We start from the raw sequence: 23,218 nt of genomic DNA on the forward strand, positions 1-23,218 counted from the left end.
TCTCCACCAGCATGTTGTAGAGCTGGAATGTGAGGGGGGGGGGAGACAATGTGTTTAGATCATTTTCAGGTTAATCCACTGATGGATTGTAGTGTGTGTGCGTCCTCCACCTGCTCCACGCTGTCGTCCACAGACAGCAGTGTCTGCAGCCTCTTCCTCTGCAGCATGTTGGTGAACTCCATGTGGACCGGCCTCATGCGGCCTGTGTAGCGCATGATCCAGTGCTTGTCCTGGTTGGGGGCGTAGTTGTAACTGGGAGTACTGGTGGAGGACGAGAGCGACATTGGACAGTGGGTTAGAGACGGGTGGGGGGGGAACTTCAGCGTGTTCCATAGGTAATGAATGTGTCACTTCACACAGCTACAAGGGGTGCGTGTGCGTGTGCGTGTGCGCCCACATGTGCTGCGAGGCGTTGGGGAAGGCGGTGCTGTACTGCGGGGCCGAGTCCTCGGGTCCGTGCGGCGCCGCGTGGCTCAGAACCATCATCACGGGCCGGTGGGGGTAGAGCCGCTTAGAGGACCGGAAGTACCGGATGGACTCCAAGGTGATGAGGTCAGTGAGGTAGTCCTGGAGACACGAGGGGACAACCGGGGACACACAGGGACACACCGCCGTCACTGGCTCATCAAAAATTAGCATTAGCCTCCCTCCCTAGTTACCGTGGTGACGGTTACAGCCTGCCTAATGACAACTAAATAAACAATGTGTATTTTTTGTTGTTATTGTTCTTGTTCGTACTGCACTCTGTGTGTGTGTGTGTGTGTGTGTGTGTGTGTGTACCTGGGGGTACTGCTCTGTGTGTGTGTGTGTGTGTCTGTGTGTGTGTGTCTATGTGTGTGTACCTGGGGGTACTGCTCTGTGTGTGTGTGTGTGTGTGTCTGTGTGTGTGTACCTGGGGGTACTGCTCTGTGTGTGTGTGTGCGTGTGTCTGTGTGTGTGTACCTGGGGGTACTGCTCTCTGTGTGTGTGTGTGTGTGTGTGTGTGTGTGTGTGTGTGTGTGTACCTTGGGGTACTGCTCTGTGTGTGTGTGTGTGTGTGTACCTGGGGGTACTGCTCTCTATGTGTGTGTGTGTGTGTGTCTGTGTGTGTGTACCTGGGGGTACTGCTCTGTGTGTGTGTGTGTGTGTGTGTGTGTGTGTGTGTACCTGGGGGTACTGCTCTGTGTGTGGTGTGTGTGTGTGTGTGTGTGTACCTGGGGGTACTGCTCTGTGTGTGTGTGTGTCTGTGTGTGTGTACCTGGGGGTACTGCTCTGTGTGTGGTGTGTGTGTGTGTACCTGGGGGTACTGCTCTGTGTGTGTGTGTGTCTGTGTGTGTGTACCTGGGGGTACTGCTCTGTGTGTGTGTGTGTGTGTCTGTGTGTGTGTACCTGGGGGTACTGCTCTGTGTGTGTGTGTGTCTGTGTGTGTGTACCTGGGGGTACTGCTCTGTGTGTGGTGTGTGTGTGTGTGTGTGTGTGTGTGTACCTGGGGGTACTGCTCTGTGTGTGGTGTGTGTGTGTGTCTGTGTGTGTGTACCTGGGGGTACTGCGCTCCATGCTTCTCTCTCACCCCGTTGCGGCTCAGTGTGTAGTTGTAGAAGCGGCTGTTCTTCACCAAGCCGAGCCACTGCCTCCAGCCGGGGGGGACGTAGGAGCCGTTGTACTCGTTCAGGTACTTCCCGAAGAACGCTGGGGGGGGCACACACACACACATACACGCACACACACACACACACACAGCAGTTGAAGGTAGTATTACTTCACAAGTGAGTGAGTGTGCGTGTCTGTGCGTGTGTGTGTGTCTGTGTGTGTGTGTGTGTGTGCGTGTGTGTGTGTGTATGTGTCTGTGTGTGTGTGTGTGTGTGTGTGTGTACCCGTCCTGTATCCCGTGCTGTTGAGGTAGACCCCAAAGCTGCGTGGCTCATGCTGCCGTTGCCATGACGGCGAGGAGCAGTTCTCGTTGTTGGTGTAGGTGTTGTGGTTGTGTACGTACCTGAGGAAGTTGTTACATCAGATTATTTATCTCTCTCCCTCCCTCCCTCTCTCTCCCTCCCTCTCTCTCTCCTTACTTCCCAGTGAGCATGCTGGAGCGTGACGGACAGCACATGGGCGTGGTCACGAAGGCGTTGGAGAAGGAGGTCCCGCCCTCCTCCATGATGCGCCGGGTCTTGTTCATGGCCTGCATGGAGCCTGCGCAGAGAGATACTTCACTACCATATTAACACACATATACTATTAACACATATCCGGAGTACAAGTATTCATGTAGTATACTGTAATAGAAGAGTATTAAAGTGACGTAACAATACAATAAGTTATTGCTGCTCTGTGTGCAAAATATCATTTAAATTTCAGAGAAAACAGATGTTTGTTTGTTTGTTTGTTTGTTTGTTGCAGCCACAGCGACGTGTTGAGAGAACGATCACGTGTAATAAGTCACCCAGCTCCTGGTCCTGGTCGTCCGTCAGGATGAGGATGATGTTCGGCCGGATGTTGCGGCGGTCTCTCTGGAGGCGGGGCTTCAGACGCTGGCCAGAGGAGAAGTGGGCGTGGCCAAGCGCCGCAGAGACAAACATCAAGAGGAGGAGTCGGCCCGCCATGACCTTTTCGACCCCCTGAAACGGGTGAACCAATCAGACGCAGAGACGACTCCACTTCTGGAAAAGAGCAGAGGAGCGGATGAAGCTCGCCGGCAGTGGGAATTGAACCTGCGAGCCCGCGGGCGAGTCTAGTGACTCGTCGACATCACTTCCTGTTTGAAAAGACCGAAGAAGTAAACAGGTTCTGGTGTTGAACAACGTTGTTGTTGTTGTGGTTCTTGTTGTGTCAGCGCGCTACGTGATGCCGTGTGTTTAGCGTGTGGAGAGACACACGTCCCCACCGTGTGGCGGCGTCTTTACTTCCTAAACGTACTCCGACGTTAGCGAGGAACCAAGTCTCTTGCAATGACTTCTGGGTAATCACAGCTCTGTGTGCGAGTCTCAGTATTGATTTCATATCAACGGTTAATCAAGAGTACTTGTACTAAAAACACATTAGAATTCAGTAAAAAGACAACGTATGCACACACACACACACACACACACACACACACACACACGCGCACACACACACACACACACACACACACACGCACACACACGCACACGCACATTAATTCGAGTTAATGACGTCATGGTTGAGAACATCGAGGCCTCGTCCTGTTCCCGTACGTTTAGACGGGACAGGAAGTAACAGATGTGGATCAGCGATGAACCCAACATCTGGAGCAAACAGGCCAGATGTTGCCCGCCGTGAGCCCACAGTAATCCTCCCGTTTGGGTTACGTCATCTGGTCTGGTTATGGAAGCGACCTCCGAGCCGACCTGCGTGTTGTGCTGGTGCCCCTCTGTCCACCAAATCATCATATTCTACTACGCGCGCCAGCTCATCAACATTCACAGGCGGGGGCGGGGCCTGGCGGGGGCGCCAGGATGTGTCAAATGGCAGTAAATAGAGATGTTTATTTTATATGCAGAGTTGCGGTGACAAGAGGTCAAAGGTCAGCTGAAAGCCACGGTAACGGAGTGCAGCCCAGAGGCCGGACGCACAGTTCATCAACGATACTACAGACGGTTATCAATTAACAGCAGGTTCCTTTTAACCCCGATAGCCAGCGGCTGTACTTCCTGTTTGCAGGAAGAACAAACACAACCAATAAAAACAAGAATGAAGGGATTCTGTTCAGTTAGGAGCGCTAGACACAAATAAATCCATCTGGTGTAAATATTAGGAGCTTTCAAACGTGATTATTTCATCTGGCAAAATAAAAAAAGGCTGAACGGCCGTATATATATAATATATATTATATATATATATATATATATATATATTATATATACTATATTATATAGAATATATTAAATATAATATTATACAATATATATGTATTATATATAATATATGTATGTATTATATATACACTATACATATATATATATCACAATATATATATATATATATATATATATATATATATATACACAATATATATATATATATATATATATATACACAATATATATATATATATATATAACATATACAATATATATATATATACACACACCTATATTATACACCTACACACATCGGCCGTATAGGAAGCGATACCATGTGGCAGCGGTTCTCCTCTCCGCCTCCATTGAGCGGCGTGACGATGCTTTAGAGAGATCTCCACGCTGCTCAGAGGTCTTTGAGGGATTCTAGTAGCGAACGCTGCGGTGCGATACTGTTGGTACGTAGATGATTCTCCACAGGCACCCCGGGACCACCATGTTGTTTTGCGTTGCTCTCTGAGCGGTTTGTCCACTGCACATCAGCCGACATTAGTCTCTTATTTATTGATCTTCTCTCCTTACAAATAGCTGGAGGCTGAGAGCATCCATCAGCTACACTCTCCTCCTCCTTTTACCCGTCCTCCACCTCCACCTGGAGACCTGCTGACCTGCCAGCTCACATGAGAGTAAACAGCTGCTGAGTTCACCGTGTTGGTTTTAAGGGGTCAACATTTAAGCTCAGGGCCTCGAGCAGGACCTGGACCTGGAGGACTAGAGAGACGTGTCCTGAAGTGACAAGTACAGTGACAGAGACGTGTCCAGCGCCTCTGTGTCCTCCTCAGATACCCAGTGCTTCCTGTTCTTTGGTAGCAAAAACAAGATGGTGACGTCTAAACAAACTCGAGGCTTCACAGCAACTACGTCCACTTCCGTCCCGACTGCCCCATTTCTCAAGTCGAAGTGTCCCTGAGCAAGACACCTAACCCCTAATTGCTCCCCGGGCAGAATGTGAAAAGCCACGGGTTTAAAGTGTAACGTAAGTCGCTTTGCTAAATGACCTGTGATGTAACATTAAATGTCAGCAGCTAACGTGGCCTCGTAACCGCTGTTGCGAGCTGGAAACGAAGCACAACACAGCGCGTTTCACAGAGAGACAGGTCGATTAAAATAATAGAGGGCGAAAATACATCATCACTCCGACCCCCCTCCCCCTCCCCCTCCGGGTGGTTCATCCATCCTGCCCACTGAGAGACAGAAATAGAGTGATAGCGAGCAGGAGAGCTCTGCTGGGAGATGACCACCTGACACACACAAACGATTCACAGTGGTTCTGACTGACTCGCTCTGTATTTATAGACTAGATCTTGGCCGCAAACAACGGTTTGATGCCTTCAAGTCAGGCTTTCGACAGCACCACAGTACGGAAACTTCTCTTGTTAAAGTTTTCAATGAGATCCACTTAAACACAGACAATGGCAGGACTTTAGTCTTACTGGATGTCAGCGCAGCATTTGACATACTGATAGACTAATCTACTGGGTGGGACTCTGGTACAGATCTTAACTGGATTGAAGCTGGAGAATACTTTGTTTCTGTAGCTAATTACACATCAGAGCTGAAGAAAATGACACGTGGTGTTCCCCAAGGTTCAATACTGGGGCTCCTTCTGTTCAACTTGCTATAGATAAGAACCATTATAAGTCCAATGTAAGTGCTACAGGTAGTTAGTGTGTTAGTGGAGGTAGAGTCTGAAGAGGTGTGTCTTTAGTCTGAAGATGTGAAGGCTCTCTGTGGTCCTGATGTCTTCAGAGACCTCCTTCCACCATTTAGGAGCAGGACAGCAAAGAGTGGAGATCTAGTCGAGTGTTTTGCTCTCAGTGAGGAGGAACAAGCAGTTTATCACATGCAGAGAGGAGAGGTCAGAGGTCGGGATGTCGGGTTGGACCAGGTCCTGGATGTAAGCTGGACCCGATCCATTCACAGCATGGTACCTGAGCACCATGTTTAGAACTGGATGAGCCACCGGTACCAGTGAAGAGAGCGGAGGAGTGGAGGAGTGAGTGAGAACTTAGGAAGGTTAAAGACCAGTCGAGCTGCTGCATTCTGGATGAGCTGCAGAGGCTGAATGGTGGTAGCAGGAGACCTGCAGGAGAGAGTTACAGGAGTCCAGGAGGGAGACGACAAGAGCCTGAATCAGTACCTTCTGAGTGAGAAGAGGACGTGTTCTCCTGATGTTGTAGAGCGAGTATCTACAGGATGGTGTTCAACATCTACATTATCATTGAAAACAATGAGTGTGTTATCATAGTTATGCAGATGACACACACATATATATATATATAACTACATCACCAGGGGACTACAATCCAATACAGGGATGGATAAATGCACTGAACAAAACAACTGGATGTGTCAAAACTTCCTTAAATACATGATAAAACGGCCTTGTTTGGTAACAAGGATGAACGATGAAGTCGGCGCTGAGCTTCAATCACTGATGTTAAAAACCACAAACCAAGCTAGAAATCTAGATGTAATTATGGATTGTGACCTCAACCTGCACATATTATTATATGCAAGACACCTATAAAATCAGGATACTATGAACTAAAGAATATATCAAGGATAAGACGACTTGTGTCTCATCCAGATTTGGAAAAACCACGCAGTTATCTCCATGTCGGTGTAAAAAGTCAATCAGAAAGAGTCCTCACTGGGACCAGGAGGGTGGATCACATCACTCCAGCTCTCAGGTCTTCACACTGGCTTCCTGTTGACTGCTGTTGGGCTGTAAAGCACCAAGTGGTTTAGGACCAAAGCACATTTCTCATCTGCTAATTCATTAGGATGTAAACTATTAATCCTCAATCAGTCCATCAGTCATCCTACTGTCTGACAAATAGTGTCGACGTGACATCCTTCTCTGGTCAGCGATTCCTCTCACGTCCGCCTCAATCCCTCGAGTGAGGAGGAGGAAGAGGTGAAGGTACATTCTCTCTCTCTGCAAAGCATGACCGGCCTGCTGATGGAAGGATTACGCACACGCACACACACACACACACACACACACACAAAACCTAGTGAGAGAAGTAATGACTTTCTGCCCTCTTTCTCAATTCACTCCGACCTGCCAATTCCCACTAGTCTGCAGTGTGTGTGTGTGTGTGTGTGTGTGTGTGTGTGTGAATGTGAAAGAATCAGAGAGCAGGAGACACAAGGGAGGTGATACAACATCTCCAATTATCTGGGCTGGTGGTCTGCAGTGTGTGTGTGTGTGTGTGTTGGGTAATGACACCTCATGATGTCTATGTGAGACTTCAACAAGTCGGTTTTTTATTTTTTTTAACGGTTTACGGAGGAAATAAATGACTGAGCTGATGGCGGTTTCCATGGAGATAAGCCCCTCCCCCTCTCTGCCACACATAAAGAGAAGCAAGAATAATCTGATGAAAATGTGCGTTGCATTGGTGTGAAGCAGGTGAACGCGCGCACACACACACACACACACACACGGGGGAGATGTGTGATAAGAGGTCGGAATTGACGTTCTGAGATAAAGAGTTTGTGTGTGTGTGTGTGTGTGTGTTTTCCTCCAATTCTCATTTCACGCTTCAGTGAAAAGCTTCTCAACCTACAAGATCTTCCTTCCTTCCTCTTTCGTTTCCTCGGACCCAAAACGCACGAAAACCGACCAAACACAAAGTCTGAGGCCGATCAGGAGGAGGGATTACAGCTCCTTGTTCCCTCGGCTCCTTGTTCCATCACACATCATTTATCTGACGCTTTTATCTAAAGCGACTTACAATAAGAACATTTAAACCATAAGGACACAAACTCAGAAGAACAAGAAACAAGAAAGTGTGATTTCATTAAATCAGCTGATGTACAACTTGTTATAGATGAGAACCATTAGAAGTCCAGTGTCAGTGCTGCAGCTAGAAGAGAGCGGAGGAGTGTGGGAGAACTTCCTCAGCTCCTTGTTCCCTCAGCTCTACTTTCAGTCCTTGTGTGTTCCCTCAGTAGCATCTTCTCATGTCCTTCTCTGAAGGAGTGAACCGCTGGATTTTAATTTAAACGTCCCCATAAAGAATACAGATGAGTTCAAACTAAATACTAAACTCTCCTGAAGTGTTAAATTCGCACTCTGTGGAATAAATCGACGTAGAAGTCTGGTGTTCGATTGTCGTTTCTTGATGAACAGAGAAATGTTTTTAATGTATTCAGATTTAACGTCATCTAAACCTTCAGATGTCTCGTAGGAGAGGAGAGACCACATGGGGGAGGAGACTAGAAGAGGAAACAAGGTGGGAGAAGGAGAGATGATAAGCAGACTAGGACACTGGGAGAGAGGGCAAGGAAACAAGGCAAGGAAACAGAACCAGGAGAGGAAACAAGGATATTTAAATTTTGCTTTTGATGCTGCAAAAAGAACCAAGCAGATTTTCTCTGGTTTCAAGTACAAACATGTTCAGCCCAGCAGGATTATTAGAAACCTCATTAACAATAACGTGTGTTATTCATATTAATGTTTACACACACACACACACACACACACACACACACACACACACACACACACACACACACACACACAGAGTTAATCCCTGTGTCCTGACAACACAAGCGTCCGTCAGTCGGACTCATGAAGGGAAACAGAAGAAGTTCTGAGTCAGTGAACAGTTTGAGTACAAGCAGAACTACAATGGAACTGTCTGTCTGTCTGTGGTCACCCGTCTGTCTGTGGTCACCAGTCTGTCTGTGGTCACCCGTCTGTCTGTGGTCACCCGTCTGTCTGTGGTCACCCGTCTGTCTGTGGTCACCAGTCTGTCTGTGGTCACCCGTCTGTCTGTGGTCACCCGTCTGTCTGTCAGTTTCAAACAAATGTTTTCTGATCATTTGTATTAAATACAATGTGTAATAATGTGTTTATGTGTAACAAATACAAACTAACCACTGAGTTGTTACTTTGACTTGAAAGAGGAAAATTTTCTTATTTTGAATGTTGATTTTTTTAAAATCAAAATCTTTAAATAAAATGGATATAGTTTGTCTACGTGTACTAATTAAGCAATACAAAGGTACTTGAAGCAGTACTTTATCGTCCAATAATGTAACAGAGGGGGTGTTGTTCGGCCTGATGGCCGGCAGCCCTCAAACTGGTACATCATTGAAGATAAAGTACTGCCTCAAGTACCTTCTTGCTTTTATAATGCGGTTACCAACCACATTAGAATTAGTATGTAAATAGTTTCCTTTCAGTACAAAATAGTTGTAGCCACCAAACGTTGTTTATCTCATTTCAGTGGTCTAGAGAAGAAATAGTCCCTGTACGTGCAGGTAAACAGCATCGGGTCTCCTTGCAAGATCTCGCACCATCTCGTTCATTCACATCTCTCATGACGTCCACCTGAACAGTTGTGAAAGCTCCCATTACCCCAAACCCATCAAACGCATCAAATCCATCAAACGCATCAAACCCATCAAACGCATCAAATCCATCAAACGCATCATTTGTGGGATTTCCCGTCTTATTTCCCACCGGTTGGTCCAAACTGAACCGCTGCTTCTGACCTTTTATCTGAAACCAGGATCCATCTTCTGGGGAACAGGAATGCCTCTGGGGGAGTTTATCCTCTGGGGAACATCAGCATGTATCTTAGCACTTGAGCAGATTGAATCCCTTTTGTTTGAGGCTTCTTCACAACGGACCTTTTTCAATATTTAAATGTCAACTTTCAGTTTACAGGGTTTTTTATAACCTTTTGTTAACTACTCAAAGTAATATTACAATAAAACAGCTGCCTTCTTTCCTTCCTCTCCCTCCCTTCACATCCTCCCTCTCCCTCCTGACCGACCTCAGTGTTGCGCAGCTGTAACACACTCCCACGTGTTCCTCAAGCAGGAAGCAATGAACACACGCACGCGCACACACACACACACACACACACACACACACACACACACACACTGCTGCAAACAAGTGTGAACACAACACGCCTTGGAGCAGGAAAAGTGGAGCAACGCGCGCGCGCGCACACACACACACACCTCGTCGGTCCATGAGTGACCTCAGAGCAGCGAGAAGAACCTGATCATATAGAACAGAAGCTGTCCTGACCTCCTTCTCCTCGCGGTCAGCAGGTGTCCTCCCCTCCACCACGGCTCAGGAGGAGGAGGAGGAGGAGGAGGAAGATCGCACGCTCCTCTCCTCCGCACAACTGTTGCTCCTCCGGCGGTGGAACTTGGTGCTCACGCTGACATGTCTTCCTGGGTCTGTGCAGAGGAGGAAGAGGAGGAGGGGGAGGAGGAGGGAGGAGGGGGGGAGGAGGAGGAGGTGTCACTCTGTCGCTTTTCTCCGGCCCGGAGTCTCCGGAGCTCCTCCCTCTGCTTCGTGTCCGCCGCCGCTGGTGAAGCCATCTGCTGCGTCTGCTGCTGCCTCTCCACTTTCACTCTCCTCCCTCCCTCCCTCCTCCCCCTCAGAGAGAGAGAGCGAGGGGAGGGAGGAGCATCGGGCCCGCTGTCAACCAATGGGGAGGCTCCGAAATTGCTCTCTCTCTCCGACCAGAAGGGGGAGGACAAGTGAAATAAATAGTGGCGGAGGGGAGGTTTGCGGAGGGGGGGAGTGGGGGGGAGAGTCGGGGGGACACGCACTCATTGTGTGGCCAAAAATATGTGGACAGAAGCTTGAGCTTCTTTCATTGGAGGAACTGTGTTTACCTCAGTGGAGTTAAGGGTAATTCTACAGATATATTTACCATCCATCTGCAAACCGCTCATCCTGCACACAGGGTCGCGATATATTTATTATATTTATATATTTAGTTTTTATATTTACTGGAAATTGTCCTTCACAACTTAATATACTTTCATGTTTCAAACTTTATTCAATGTTTCTGAACAGAACATTTAGTTTTCTCAAATAACTTTTAAATTTCTAGTATAACAATGTCAAGTAATACAATAACGTAACAATTTAACAACGCAAGTAACATAACAATGTAGCTAATTGAATGTAACTATAATCTAACTACACAATGTAGTAAAACAGTATGAGAAAGGGAGATATACATTTGTATGTCATCTGCATAACGATGACATACAAATGTATTTAATTATGTTGAGCTTGAAAGAAACGTGCTAATGAATACAGATGCGGCCCCCGGTGCTTCCTTCAGGAACACAGCAGAAAGAAACGGCAACATGGCAACAAAGAGAAAAACCCAGAAGAAGACGAGTCAGAACGTGAACACACACCTGAAGGGTCTCATGTCCAGTGGCCAAATACTTCAGGCCGCGCAGCGTGAGGAAGATTCAAAGGGAGAGCGGCACACAAGGGGGAGATGGGGAGGAAACGAGAGTGGGGGGGTGAAGAGGAGGTGTAGGGCCCATTGCATGGAGCTGTTGGCAGAGCTCCTGGCGGTTCATGGGTATTCATGTAGCTGGTGGATTCAGATAAAGGAAGCGAACACAGGGAGTCGAGGGGGGAGGCAAAGGGGGGAGACAAGTGTGGGGGGGAGGTTGCGGGTGTCGCGTTTCAGCTGAACAAGGAGTCTCCTCCTGCCGATCCCACAGACAAGATAAACGGGGGGTCTGATTCCGTTAAATCGCATCACATCGCTTTTATCCAAAAGCGACTTACATCACACTTTAAACCCACGGCTTTTTCACCCGGGGAGCAATTAGGGGTCAGGTGTCTTGCTCAGGGACACTTCGACATGGAACATGAGGCAGCCTGGACTAGAACCACCAACCTTGTGCTTCCCAGCACACCTTCTCTAACCCCTGGTTTCAGCAGGTAAAGGTTTGTGCTGGTTGATAGTTGAGGTTAGTTCATATGTTCTCGCCATGTTGATAATTTAATATCTTCTTTTAGCGGCGTTTTTGGTCTCCACCATGAGAAATAGCTGCTTAAGGCTCACAAGTGGCTCACAAGTGCGTCAAGCTCCTGAAGTTTGCGGATGACACCACCCTCATTGGACTGATCTCTGGTGGGGACGAGTCCGCCTACAGGTGGAGTCTGACCATCTGGTGTCGTGGTGCAGTCAGAACAACCTGGAGCTCAACGCTCTAAAGACAGTGGAGATGGTTGTGGATTTCCGGCGGAACAGAGCCCCACCCTCCCCCATCACCCTGTGTGACTCCCCCGTCACTATTGTGGATTCCTTCCGTTTCCTGGTCTCCATCATCACCCAGGACCTCAAGTGGGACCTGAACATCAGCTCCATCACCAAGAAGGCTCAGCAGAGGTTGTTCTTCCTGAGGCAGCTGAAGAAATTCAACCTGCCAAAGACGATGATGGTCCACTTCTACACGGCCATCATGGAGTCATCCTCTGCTCCTCCATCACCGTCTGGTACGCTGCAGCCACAGCCAAGGACAAGGGCAGGCTGCAGCGTGTCCTCCGCTCTGCGGAGAGGGTGATCGGCTGCAATCTGCCGTCCCTGCAGGACTTGTTCGCTTCCAGGTCTCTGAAGCAGCTAAAAAGATGGTAGCCGACCCCTCTCACCCCGGACAAAACCTGTTTGTGCCCCTTCCATCTGGCAGGAGGCTGAGGTCCATCAGGACTACGACCTCCCGCCACACCAACAGTTTCTTCCCGTCGGCAGTCGGGCTCATCAACAGAGCCGGTCCCCCACTGACTGACTCTAACACTCCACCGGTCACTCCCTTCACACTGCACATGTCACTTTCTGCTCCCACGGTGCACTTTATTTTTAATTTCTAAATATTTTTAACTTTAACTTTTATTCCTTTATTTTTAAACTAACCCATAGCCTTATATTTTATTTTATTCCTGGTGCACTGTTGTCTTGTCCATTGTCGTACTGTCTGCTGTTACGCACCAACCGCCAAGTCAAATTCCTTGTATGTGTCACGATGTGGTTTTATTTCCTGTCTTATTTTGTAGTTTTCTGCTTCTTGTCTCCCTGGGTAACTTCACTTCCTGCCTTGTCCTGTCCCCCCCCCCCCCCCCCGGTACTTGTGTGTGTTTTTGCCTGTTGGCCTGTTACTTTGTTGGAGTTTTTGACTATTAAAGTCCTCTTTCGTTTAAACTCTGCATTTGAGTCCTGCCTCCCACGCACCCCTGACAGTATGTCCGACACATTATGGCAATAAATGTTTCCTGATCATGAATGACGACGTATTTTGTGGTATGTTGAGTTCTGTGGAAGTGACAAATGACAAAGCAGGAACATTAATACTTGCGTCAATCACAACACGTCATTGGTGAAGACTCAGAGTCCGGTGAGATCTCTGCCGTCCGTTTCAGTCCACAAGGCTCCTGAATCAGGTTTGGAAGTTTGAGTTGTTTAGACGTCCGACAGGAAGTAAGAAGGTAAAAGCACCGACCTCTGGAGAACAAGGTTGTTCAAACTCAGTTAAGTCAGGACTTAACCCGTCGACTAGTCCATCCCACCAGGTAAGGGGTACGGTTCAGTTGGTCCGGTCCACTACGGACCTCTCATACTGAGCAAAAAAACGCTTATGACTTCATACATTTCTACTTTTGTGTCTGTTTTTGGCTCTTTTGTGGCAAGATGTAACCTTCATACCCATTTAAATGAACTTCTTCCGGATAAAGTTGCGTTTTTAGAATGTAGAATAGAGACATCCACACATCTGTGAGATGGAGGAGATGCTGGTAGTTGTCCAGGGATAATGTGCACTTGTGCGCTGTCCTGTCCTGCTCCAGTGCTTTGGTCCTTTCTTGGCACATCTGCCGCCAGGTGTTTCGGTCAGAAGCCACGCCCTCCGAGTCCCCAGGTCTGCTTTCATTTGGTCTTTGTGGTGCTTCTTCTGCCCTCCAGCAGAGCGTTGTCCTTGGGCCGTACAGCACCATGCGAGGCAGCCGACGGAGGGGCGTCCTTACAACGTGCTCCAGCCAGGTGACGGAGGCCTCCATGCTCTTACAACCTGCTTAAATTGCACTGGGACTAAAGGGCCACGCCCCCAAATTCATTGCCAACACTTTTTATCGATTTCATCAGTTCGTTGTTGCACCCTGGTGGTGTTTTTACTTTGACGTTTGACTTTCCTTAAACTCCTAAGTGGTCAAAAGATGTATATATAGATAAGCATCTCTACATGTATCACTTTTAGTAATTTAATGACTAGGTATTAGTTACTAGTTTCTGATTAAGAAAAACAATAAATTTACCTTAATTATGAATCTATTAGTCTTAACGAGGCAGTTTTTGTGTGTGGAGGCCACAGTGATGCTACTGAGGAAGCTAACGTTGCTCACGCTACTTAATTGTGATAAATGTCAAACGTCAGATGGTCTTTGACAACAAACTATATATTTGGATTTCTGATTTCATCTTTATCAGCTGGGAAAAGCTGGAAATCTGTGTGATGAAGAGTGTGTGCTGCTTTCTACACACACAGACACACACAGTGACGACCCCCCAACCTGCCTGTCAGAGGAAGCTTGTTTCTATTCAACGAGCTGCAAATTAGTCTGACCCTTTAAACCCCCCCCCCCACACACACACAGACACACACACACACACAGACACACACACACACACACACACACACACAGACACACCCACACACAGACACACACACACACACACACACACAGACACACACACACACAGACAGACACACACACACACACACACAGACACACACACACACACAGACACACACACACACAGACACACACACACACACACACACACACAGACACACACACACACACACACACACAGACACACACACACACACAGACACACACACACACACACACACAAAGTCAGCAGGCTCTCCTCTCTCTCAATCCGTCTTGACTCACTCGCTCTTTCTTTTCACTCTGCCTCTGTCCCACCCTGACACACAGGATGGACGTCTGAGAGACCACACACACAGACACACACACACAGACACACACAGACACACACACACACACAGACACACACACACACACACAGACACACACAGACACACAGACACACACACACACACACAGACACACACACAGACACAGACACACAGACACACACACACACATTAGACGGACAAGTCTGGGGGAGAAGGTCATTAACTCCACAAAAGAAGAACAATAGGCATCAGGTTAAAAAGGAGCTGATCCATCAACATGTGAGTAAAGATGGAGAGAGAGGAGAAGGGGAGAGGAGGAGAGGGGGTGAGGAGGAGAGGAGAAGGCGAGAGGAGGAGAGGGGGTGAGGAGGAGAGGAGAAGGGGAGGAGGGATGAATAAGAGGACAGGGGAGGAGAGGAGAAGGGGAGAGGAGAAGGAGGGATGAAGAAGAGGACAGGGGAGGGGAGGAGAGGGGGTGAGGAAAGAGAGGAGAAGGGGAGGAGGGATGAAGAAGAGGACAAGGGAGGAGAGGAGAGGAGGGAAGTGGGTAAGGAGGGAGAAATGATGAGACGACATACTTCCTGTTTCTGCTGTCAGAGCTTATTGTTTAGGGACAATAATGTCAACAGGAAGTGTAAACTTGTCCGTCGTCCTCCAACTCGTCGGCGATATTCAAAGACGACTTATTTTCATCACGCAACTCACATGTGCCTCATTAATACCGCAACAAACACACAACAAATATAAACAACATACAACATCTAGATAACATGTCAGACATGTGAGTATTAAAAATGATGATAAACTGGGTCTAATTACCTCAGACTGTCTGTGTGTGTGTGTTTATCTGTGTGTGTGTGTGTGTATCTGTGTGTGTGTTTGTGTGTGTGTGATCTCTATCAGGTTATTGATGACTGAGACACTGATCAATACTTAGAGGGGTTACCTCCAGCTGCCCTCCACCTCTTCATCTCCGGATCTTCTTCCTCTCACACTCAGCCGCTGCCTTTGTAAAGTGTTTACACCTGATTGGCATGTTTACCATCACACACCCGACCCGGTTTGATCAATGTGTTCATGTGCGGCTATTTTCAAGGCAGCGTCTAAAAAAGGCAATAAAGTGACATAATTCAAAATGTCTGTGTCTAATGTAGAAAAGTGTGTGTAGTATTTACACTATAACAGTGTGTGTAGTATTTACAGTATTTACACTATAACAGTGTGTGTAGTATTTACAGTGTTTACACTATAACAGTGTGTAGTATTTACAGTATTTACACTATAACAGTGTGTGTAGTATTTACACTATAACAGTGTGTGTAGTATTTACAGTGTTTACACTATAACAGTGTGTGTAGTATTTACACTATAACAGTGTGTGTAGTATTTACAGTATTTACACTATAACAGTGTGTGTAGTATTTACACTATAACAGTGTGTGTAGTATTTACAGTATTTACACTATAACAGTGTGTGTAGTATTTGCTGCTCTTTGCACGTCAGGCTCAAATACACTTGAGACCCGGGTTTAGCGCAAGACAATGTTTTAACATATTTTACCATTACATGCATCTCACAACATCAAACACAATCACCCATTTACACAGAATATGTGGAGTGTCTTGTGGAAATCTTCTTTGATGTGACACATTCTTCTGGGGCCAGGGAAGGTAATAAAGATGGACTTCAGCGCCAAACACACACTTCTGACAGTACGGCAAATAGTGCCTTTATTTACAGGTTCGGCATATAAAGACATGCCGCGCCATACGGAGCATGTGTAAGGGATGGTGAGGTGCTTCATGCTGGTCTGATCTGTATCACTCAATATCAGTGCTTCTTCATCCAAAACGTGGTTCAGAAATGGGCATCACGGTGCAGGAAGAAACAGAGGTGAATGAGACTTTATATATCGGCATCATCACGTTGTGTATGTATAAAAACCACACAAAGTGAGTTTTGTTGTATTTTGCATTCCGTTGTCAGGGAAACGCAGCCCGTGTCATAGAGTGGACTCCATTCCGTTGTTATGGAGTCCACTCTATGACACGGGCTGCGTTGTCAGGGAAACGCAGTCCGTGTCATAGAGTGGACTCCATTCCGTTGTTATGGAGTCCACTCTATGACACGGGCTGCGTTGTCAGGGAAACGCAGCCCGTGTCATAGAGTGGACTCCAAATTGTGACATCATCAACAACTCCTTTGATGTGTCTCGGAACACTAGATCATTGCGTTTCTGGTTCCAGAAGAGTGCAGTTGGATATTTTCCCTTGAAAGTATCTGCGATATTTGTCCTTTACAGACTTAAGTAGTTTTTTGGAAGATTCATCACCATCTTTCAGAGGTTACATCGAGTCATTTAGCGACAAATAAAACAAGTCTTTTTCAAGACTACACCCCTTTTCAGGGCTGACCAACAGTCTTTTTCAAGACTACACAAGTGTCATTTAACATGTACCGTAGAAACAACCAGAGAATTGGAGCTGGCGCTTCACTTCTCGGGACTCCTCCCACCGGATACAATGTGAACATTGCACTTTCTCATGCACGGAATGAAGTGCACTGCCTGAAAAGGCAAGTGAGCGAACTCACCGCTCACACTGAAACTGTGAAGTTCGAATTGACCAACATGTTAAAAGGCAAAGATCTTGCCTATGAGCAGATGGTTGACAAGAACAGAAAGAGGTTTTCAGACCTTATCAGGGAGAACGAGGGTTTATCTCTGAAGGTCACCGAGACCACAAAACAACTTTCTGTCAAAAGTGCTGAACTCACGGTCAACAACCAGACCTGGAAGCAGAAATATGAAGATCTGGAGAAAAAGACAACCAAGAAACTGGATGACCAACAACAGTCATTGGAGTCTAAAGTAACAGGGTTACTCTCCACCAACATTTCTCTTCAAGAGAAGCTGCACAAGCAGCAGGCCAACAACCAACAGTTGGAAGCAGAACACAAACTGCTGAAGATCAAGACAGAGGCTCTGGATGAGACTATCAGAGAGAACGAGGGTTTATCTCTGAAGCTCACCGAGACCACAAAAGAACTTTCTGTCAAAAGTGCTGAACTCACGGTCAACAACCAGACCTGGCAGCAGAAATATGAAGATCTGGAGAAAAAGACAACCAAGAAACTGGATGACCAACAACAGTCATTGGAGTCTAAAGTAACAGGGTTACTCTCCACCAACATTTCTCTTCAAGAGAAGCTGCACAAGCAGCAGGCCAACAACCAACAGTTGGAAGCAGAACACAAACTGCTGAAGATCAAGACAGAGGCTCTGGATGAGACTATCAGAGAGAACGAGGGTTTATCTCTGAAGCTCACCGAGACCACAAAACAACTTTCTGTCAAAAGTGCTGAACTCACGGTCAACAACCAGACCTGGCAGCAGAAATATGAAGATCTGGAGAAAAAGACAACCAAGAAACTGGATGACCAACAACAGTCATTGGAGTCTAAAGTAACAGGGTTACTCTCCACCAACATTTCTCTTCAAGAGAAGCTGCACAAGCAGCAGGCCAACAACCAACAGTTGGAAGCAGAACACAAACTGCTGAAGATCAAGACAGAGGCTCTGGATGAGACTATCAGGGAGAACGAGGGTTTATCTCTGAAGCTCACAGAGACCACAAAACAACTTTCTGTCAAAAGTGCTGAACTCACGGTCAACAACCAGACCTGGCAGCAGAAATATGAAGATCTGGAGAAAAAGACAACCAAGAAACTGGATGACCAACAACAGTCATTGGAGTCTAAAGTAACAGGGTTACTCTCCACCAACATTTCTCTTCAAGAGAAGCTGCACAAGCAGCAGGCCAACAACCAACAGTTGGAAGCAGAACACAAACTGCTGAAGATCAAGACAGAGGCTCTGGATGAGACTATCAGGGAGAACAAGGGTTTATCTCTGAAGCTCACCGAGACCACAAAAGAACTTTCTGTCAAAAGTGCTGAACTCACGGTCAACAACGAGACCTGGCAGCAGTTGGAAGCAGAACACAAACTGCTGAAGACACAGAGGGATTCTCTGGCTGCTTTAATAAAGAGCCAAGAGGAGACCCACCACGAGATGGTCACAATCAGTGATTTCACTGAGTTGTGCCTGATCTCTAGGATCCAACAACTGGAGGATACCATCTCCAAAGAACATCAGATCCTTATCACCAGGATCCAAGAATTAGAGGACGACAAAACAGTCCTTGAAAACATCTGCCTCGACTTAAAAAAAAAAAAAAGAGGCATCTTTGGGAGACGGATGCAAGACCGGCAGACGGAGATGGACAAAATGAGGCGGAAGATGCAGGACAAGGAGACAAAGAAATAGGAGAGAGAAGAGAAGAAAAAGGAAACCATCTAGGACCTGTAAGAACACCTTCTTTCACCTCCCACTCCATCCTACCTTATCCATCTACCCCCGCTCCCCTTCCACCTGCGCTTCACAGCGCTAAATACCCCCACCCCGGGCATGGACCGCCTCCTCATTCATTGGTAAATATCATTGCCATTGTATATTTTATTTCCTTTGCTCCAGGAAGTGTTTTTTTCCACCTTCATGGACTGGACAGTAGCACGGCACGGCCTCTGAGGAATGAGGAATCTTTTTCATCTCATCCATTTCCTTCTTTGGTTAATGCAAGGCTGCAGATGAAGATGAGGGGATTTCTGTATCTGCGCATATACCCTGAACCCGGCCATTTGGCCGGTGTTTGGATGAACTACCACGGCTGGGTTGACGAATCAACAGTGACAACTTGTGAAGGTAGACCGATAGTTTCATTCGTCTGTCGTTGGAAATTGGGATCTCGGTTTGATTTTTCAAGTTATGCATTAGGAAAGGTTGACACACATGTCCCCCTCTATAGTTTCAATGATGCCATGCCAATATATAGAACATATTTTCATACTTCATATTTGTAATATCATAGATAATATAGGACTAATATCATATAGCATTATGTAGGACTAATATAACAAACATAGTATTATACTTCATATTTGTAATATCATAGAAGATTATATAGGACTAATCTCATATAACATAATATAGGACTAATATAACAAACATGGCATCATACTTAGTATTTCTAATATTATATAACTTAATATCATATACAGTGTTTTCCATAGCGCCCCAACACCCACGCCCCCCTCCGGTACGTCCGCCCCCCCAAAGTTGGAAACCTAGGGGAAACACTGATATGACATAATATAGTAGAACTAATATAGGAGACATGGCTTTATACTTTATCTTTCCAATATCATAGGACATAATATCGTAGAACGAATATCATAAAATAGCATCGTATTCCATAGTTCTAATATAATTTAACTTAATACCGTAGAACTAAAATAAAATAGCATCGCATTCCATAGTTCTAATATAATTTAACTTAATGTCGTAGAACTAATATCATAAAATAGCATCGTATTCCATAGTTCGAATATAATTTAACTTAATACCGTAGAACTAAAATAAAATAGCATCGCATTCCATAGTTCTAATATAATGTAACTTAATACCGTAGAACTAAAATAAAATAGCATCGTATTCCATAGTTCTAATATAATTTAACTTAATATCGTAGATCTAATATCATAAAATAGCATCGTCTTCCATAGTTCTAATATAATTTAACTTAATAGCGTAGAACTAAAATAAAATAGCATCGTCTTCCATAGTTCTAATATAATTTAACTTAATACCGTAGAACTAAAATAAAATAGCATCGTATTCCATATTTCTAATATAATTTAACTTAATATCGTAGAACTAATATCATAAAATAGCATCGTATTCCATAGTTCTAATATAATTTAACTTAATATCGTAGAACTAATATCATAAAATAGCATCGTCTTCCATAGTTCTAATATAATGTAACTTAATACCGTAGAACTAAAATAAAATAGCATCGTATTCCATAGTTCTAATATAATTTAACTTAATATCGTAGATCTAATATCATAAAATAGCATCGTCTTCCATAGTTCTAATATAATTTAACTTAATAGCGTAGAACTAAAATAAAATAGCATCGTCTTCCATAGTTCTAATATAATTTAACTTAATACCGTAGAACTAAAATAAAATAGCATCGTATTCCATATTTCTAATATAATTTAACTTAATATCGTAGAACTAATATCATAAAATAGCATCGTATTCCATAGTTCTAATATAATTTAACTTAATATCGTAGAACTAATATCATAAAATAGCATCGTCTTCCATAGTTCTAATATAATTTAACTTAATACCGTAGAACTAAAATAAAATAGCATCGTATTCCATAGTTCTAATATAATTTAACTTAATATCGTAGAACTAATATCATAAAATAGCATCGTATTCCATAGTTCTAATATAATTTAACTTAATATCGTAGAACTAATATCATAAAATAGCATCGTCTTCCATAGTTCTAATATAATTTAACTCAATACCGTAGAACTAAAATAAAATAGCATCGTATTCCATATTTCTAATATAATTTAACTTAGTATCGTAGAACTAATATCATAAAATAGCATCGTATTCCATAGTTCTAATATAATTTAACTCAATACCGTAGAACTAAAATAAAATTGCATCGTATTCCATAGTTCTAATATAATTTAACTTAATATCGTAGAACTAATATCATAAAATAGCATCGTATTCATAGTTCTAATATAATTTAACTTAATATTGTAGAACTAAAATCAAATAGCATCATATTCCATATTTCTAATACCATTTAACATGACATAGAACTAATATCATAAATATAGCATTATAGTTTAATATAGAACATAATATCTTGTTAAAATATCATAAATATAATTTAACAGATGCTATTTTTTACCACTAGCCATGCCTTTAATACAAAGTATAGAGGGGGACATGTATGTCTACCTTGCCTAATGCATAACTTGAAAAATCAAACCGAGATCTCAATTTCCAACGACAGACGAATGAAACTATCGGCCTACCTTCACAAGTTGTTACTATTGATTTGTCAAACCGGCTGTGTGAGGTTATCCGAACATCGTCCAAATGACCGGGTTCAGGGTATATGCGCAGATACAGAAATCCGCTCATCTTCATTTGCAGCCTTGCATTTTGCCAAAGAAAGAAATGGATGAGATGAAAAAGATTCCTCATTCCTCAGGCGCTGTGCTCCGCTACTTTCCAGTCAATGAAGTGGGAAAAGAACACTTAACGGAGCACTGGGAATAAAATATACTCATTTTCATGATTACAGATGAGTTTGGTCCTCACATGCCAAAAAGTTATATTTTCTTTTTTTCTTTTAAAAAGTTGTATTTTCTTTCTTTTTCTTTTTCATTTAAAAAAATAATATTTTATTTTTTTATTTTAAAAAGTTATATTTTATTTTAAAAAAGTTATTCTTTTATTTTATTTTTAAAAGTTTTGTTTTATTTTTATTTTATTTTAAAAAGTTATATTTTATTTCATTTTTATTTTATTTTAAAAAGTTATATTTTCTTTCTTTTTCTTTTTCATTTAATTTTTTTTATTTTATTTAAAAAAGTTATATTTTATTTGTATTTTATTTTAAAAAGTTATTCTTTTATTTTATTTTAAAAAGTTACATTTTATTTTTTTATTTAAAAAAAACGCAAATCCCGCCCCCCCCAATTTCGCCCCATTATAAAATAAATAACATTTTTGGGTTCAACTGTGGGTTTTCCCTCCATCTATGGGTTTCCCACATAAAAAAAAAAAATCTCCTCCGCGAATCGCCACCTTAACGTGGTGGAGGAGTTTGAGTGGCTCAGTGATCCTGTGATCTGTGTTGTCTGTGGCACAAGCACCTTGTGCGATGGACAACAGGTCTCAGGGGAGAGTCCAGACTAAGAGCGATTCAAAAACCCTAATGTTTAATCAAACAGTAATACAATGGCTTTACAGCCTAATATCTATATAGTGTTAAAAAAAGACACCAGCCACAAGACAGCCTAAAAGGTTCTTAAATGACTTTACTTACTTTACTTAATTACTTAAGCTATCAACTATTCTTTATTAAATCGGTTATACCAAATTAAAAAAGGATGCCCTTGATACATGCCCCTTAAATGAGATGTCGGCCAGAGGTCAGGCGGATGGTCTGCTTCTTCAGGCAGCGCTTCTGGTGGCCATCACTTGAGAGGGACACGGAAGGGTTTGTGGCCGCTTGTCCAGTCTGCACCCAGAACAAGGCCTCCCTCCAGCGACCGTCAGTTACCACACCCCCCCTCCGGCGCCTCGACGGCCTTCTTCATACATATACTTACGTATATTTATGTGTATCAGTGGCGGCTGGTGGGTTTTCTTTTTGCCAGCCAATCAGTTTCAATAAACATCCCTGTATGATTCAATGCAAAAAAGGGTGTCAAATACACATCATTACTTTGCAGTTAAATAAACATGTAAAATAGAACATGTGTATATATACGTATATATTTAGATGCACCTATGAACCTAGTTTGTTGGGGAAACATCAGTGTGTTGAGGAGAGACCAACTCAAAAGCCACACAGAACTTCACACAATGAACTATTTTGGTTCAAATGTGCCTCTTTTCATCCACGTCCTGGTTGTGTGTCCT

At 44.2% G+C, this 23,218-nt stretch overlaps 1 protein-coding gene across 2 annotated transcripts in view; it reads right to left on the reverse strand.

Moving 5' to 3' along the window:
- Positions 1–10,276, reverse strand: part of sulf2b (sulfatase 2b) — a 19,050-nt gene extending 8,774 nt beyond the window's left edge. For both annotated transcript variants that reach the window (XM_078081256.1, XM_040193558.2), the window contains exons 1-8: positions 9,916–10,276; positions 2,420–2,636; positions 2,049–2,169; positions 1,854–1,972; positions 1,517–1,668; positions 398–567; positions 111–261; positions 1–22 (exon numbers count right to left, since the gene is read on the reverse strand). The exon at positions 1–22 is cut by the window's left edge and continues 78 nt beyond it. In XM_078081256.1, coding sequence (XP_077937382.1) covers positions 1–22; positions 111–261; positions 398–567; positions 1,517–1,668; positions 1,854–1,972; positions 2,049–2,169; positions 2,420–2,579 — 895 coding nt within the window. In that variant the 5' untranslated portion in view covers positions 2,580–2,636; positions 9,916–10,276. The remainder of the gene's footprint in view (positions 23–110; positions 262–397; positions 568–1,516; positions 1,669–1,853; positions 1,973–2,048; positions 2,170–2,419; positions 2,637–9,915) is intronic.
- Positions 10,277–23,218: the final 12,942 nt, after the last annotated feature.

This window comes from Gasterosteus aculeatus, chromosome 2 (assembly GCF_964276395.1).
Source record: "Gasterosteus aculeatus chromosome 2, fGasAcu3.hap1.1, whole genome shotgun sequence".
NCBI classification, from domain to species: Eukaryota; Metazoa; Chordata; class Actinopteri; order Perciformes; family Gasterosteidae; genus Gasterosteus; species Gasterosteus aculeatus.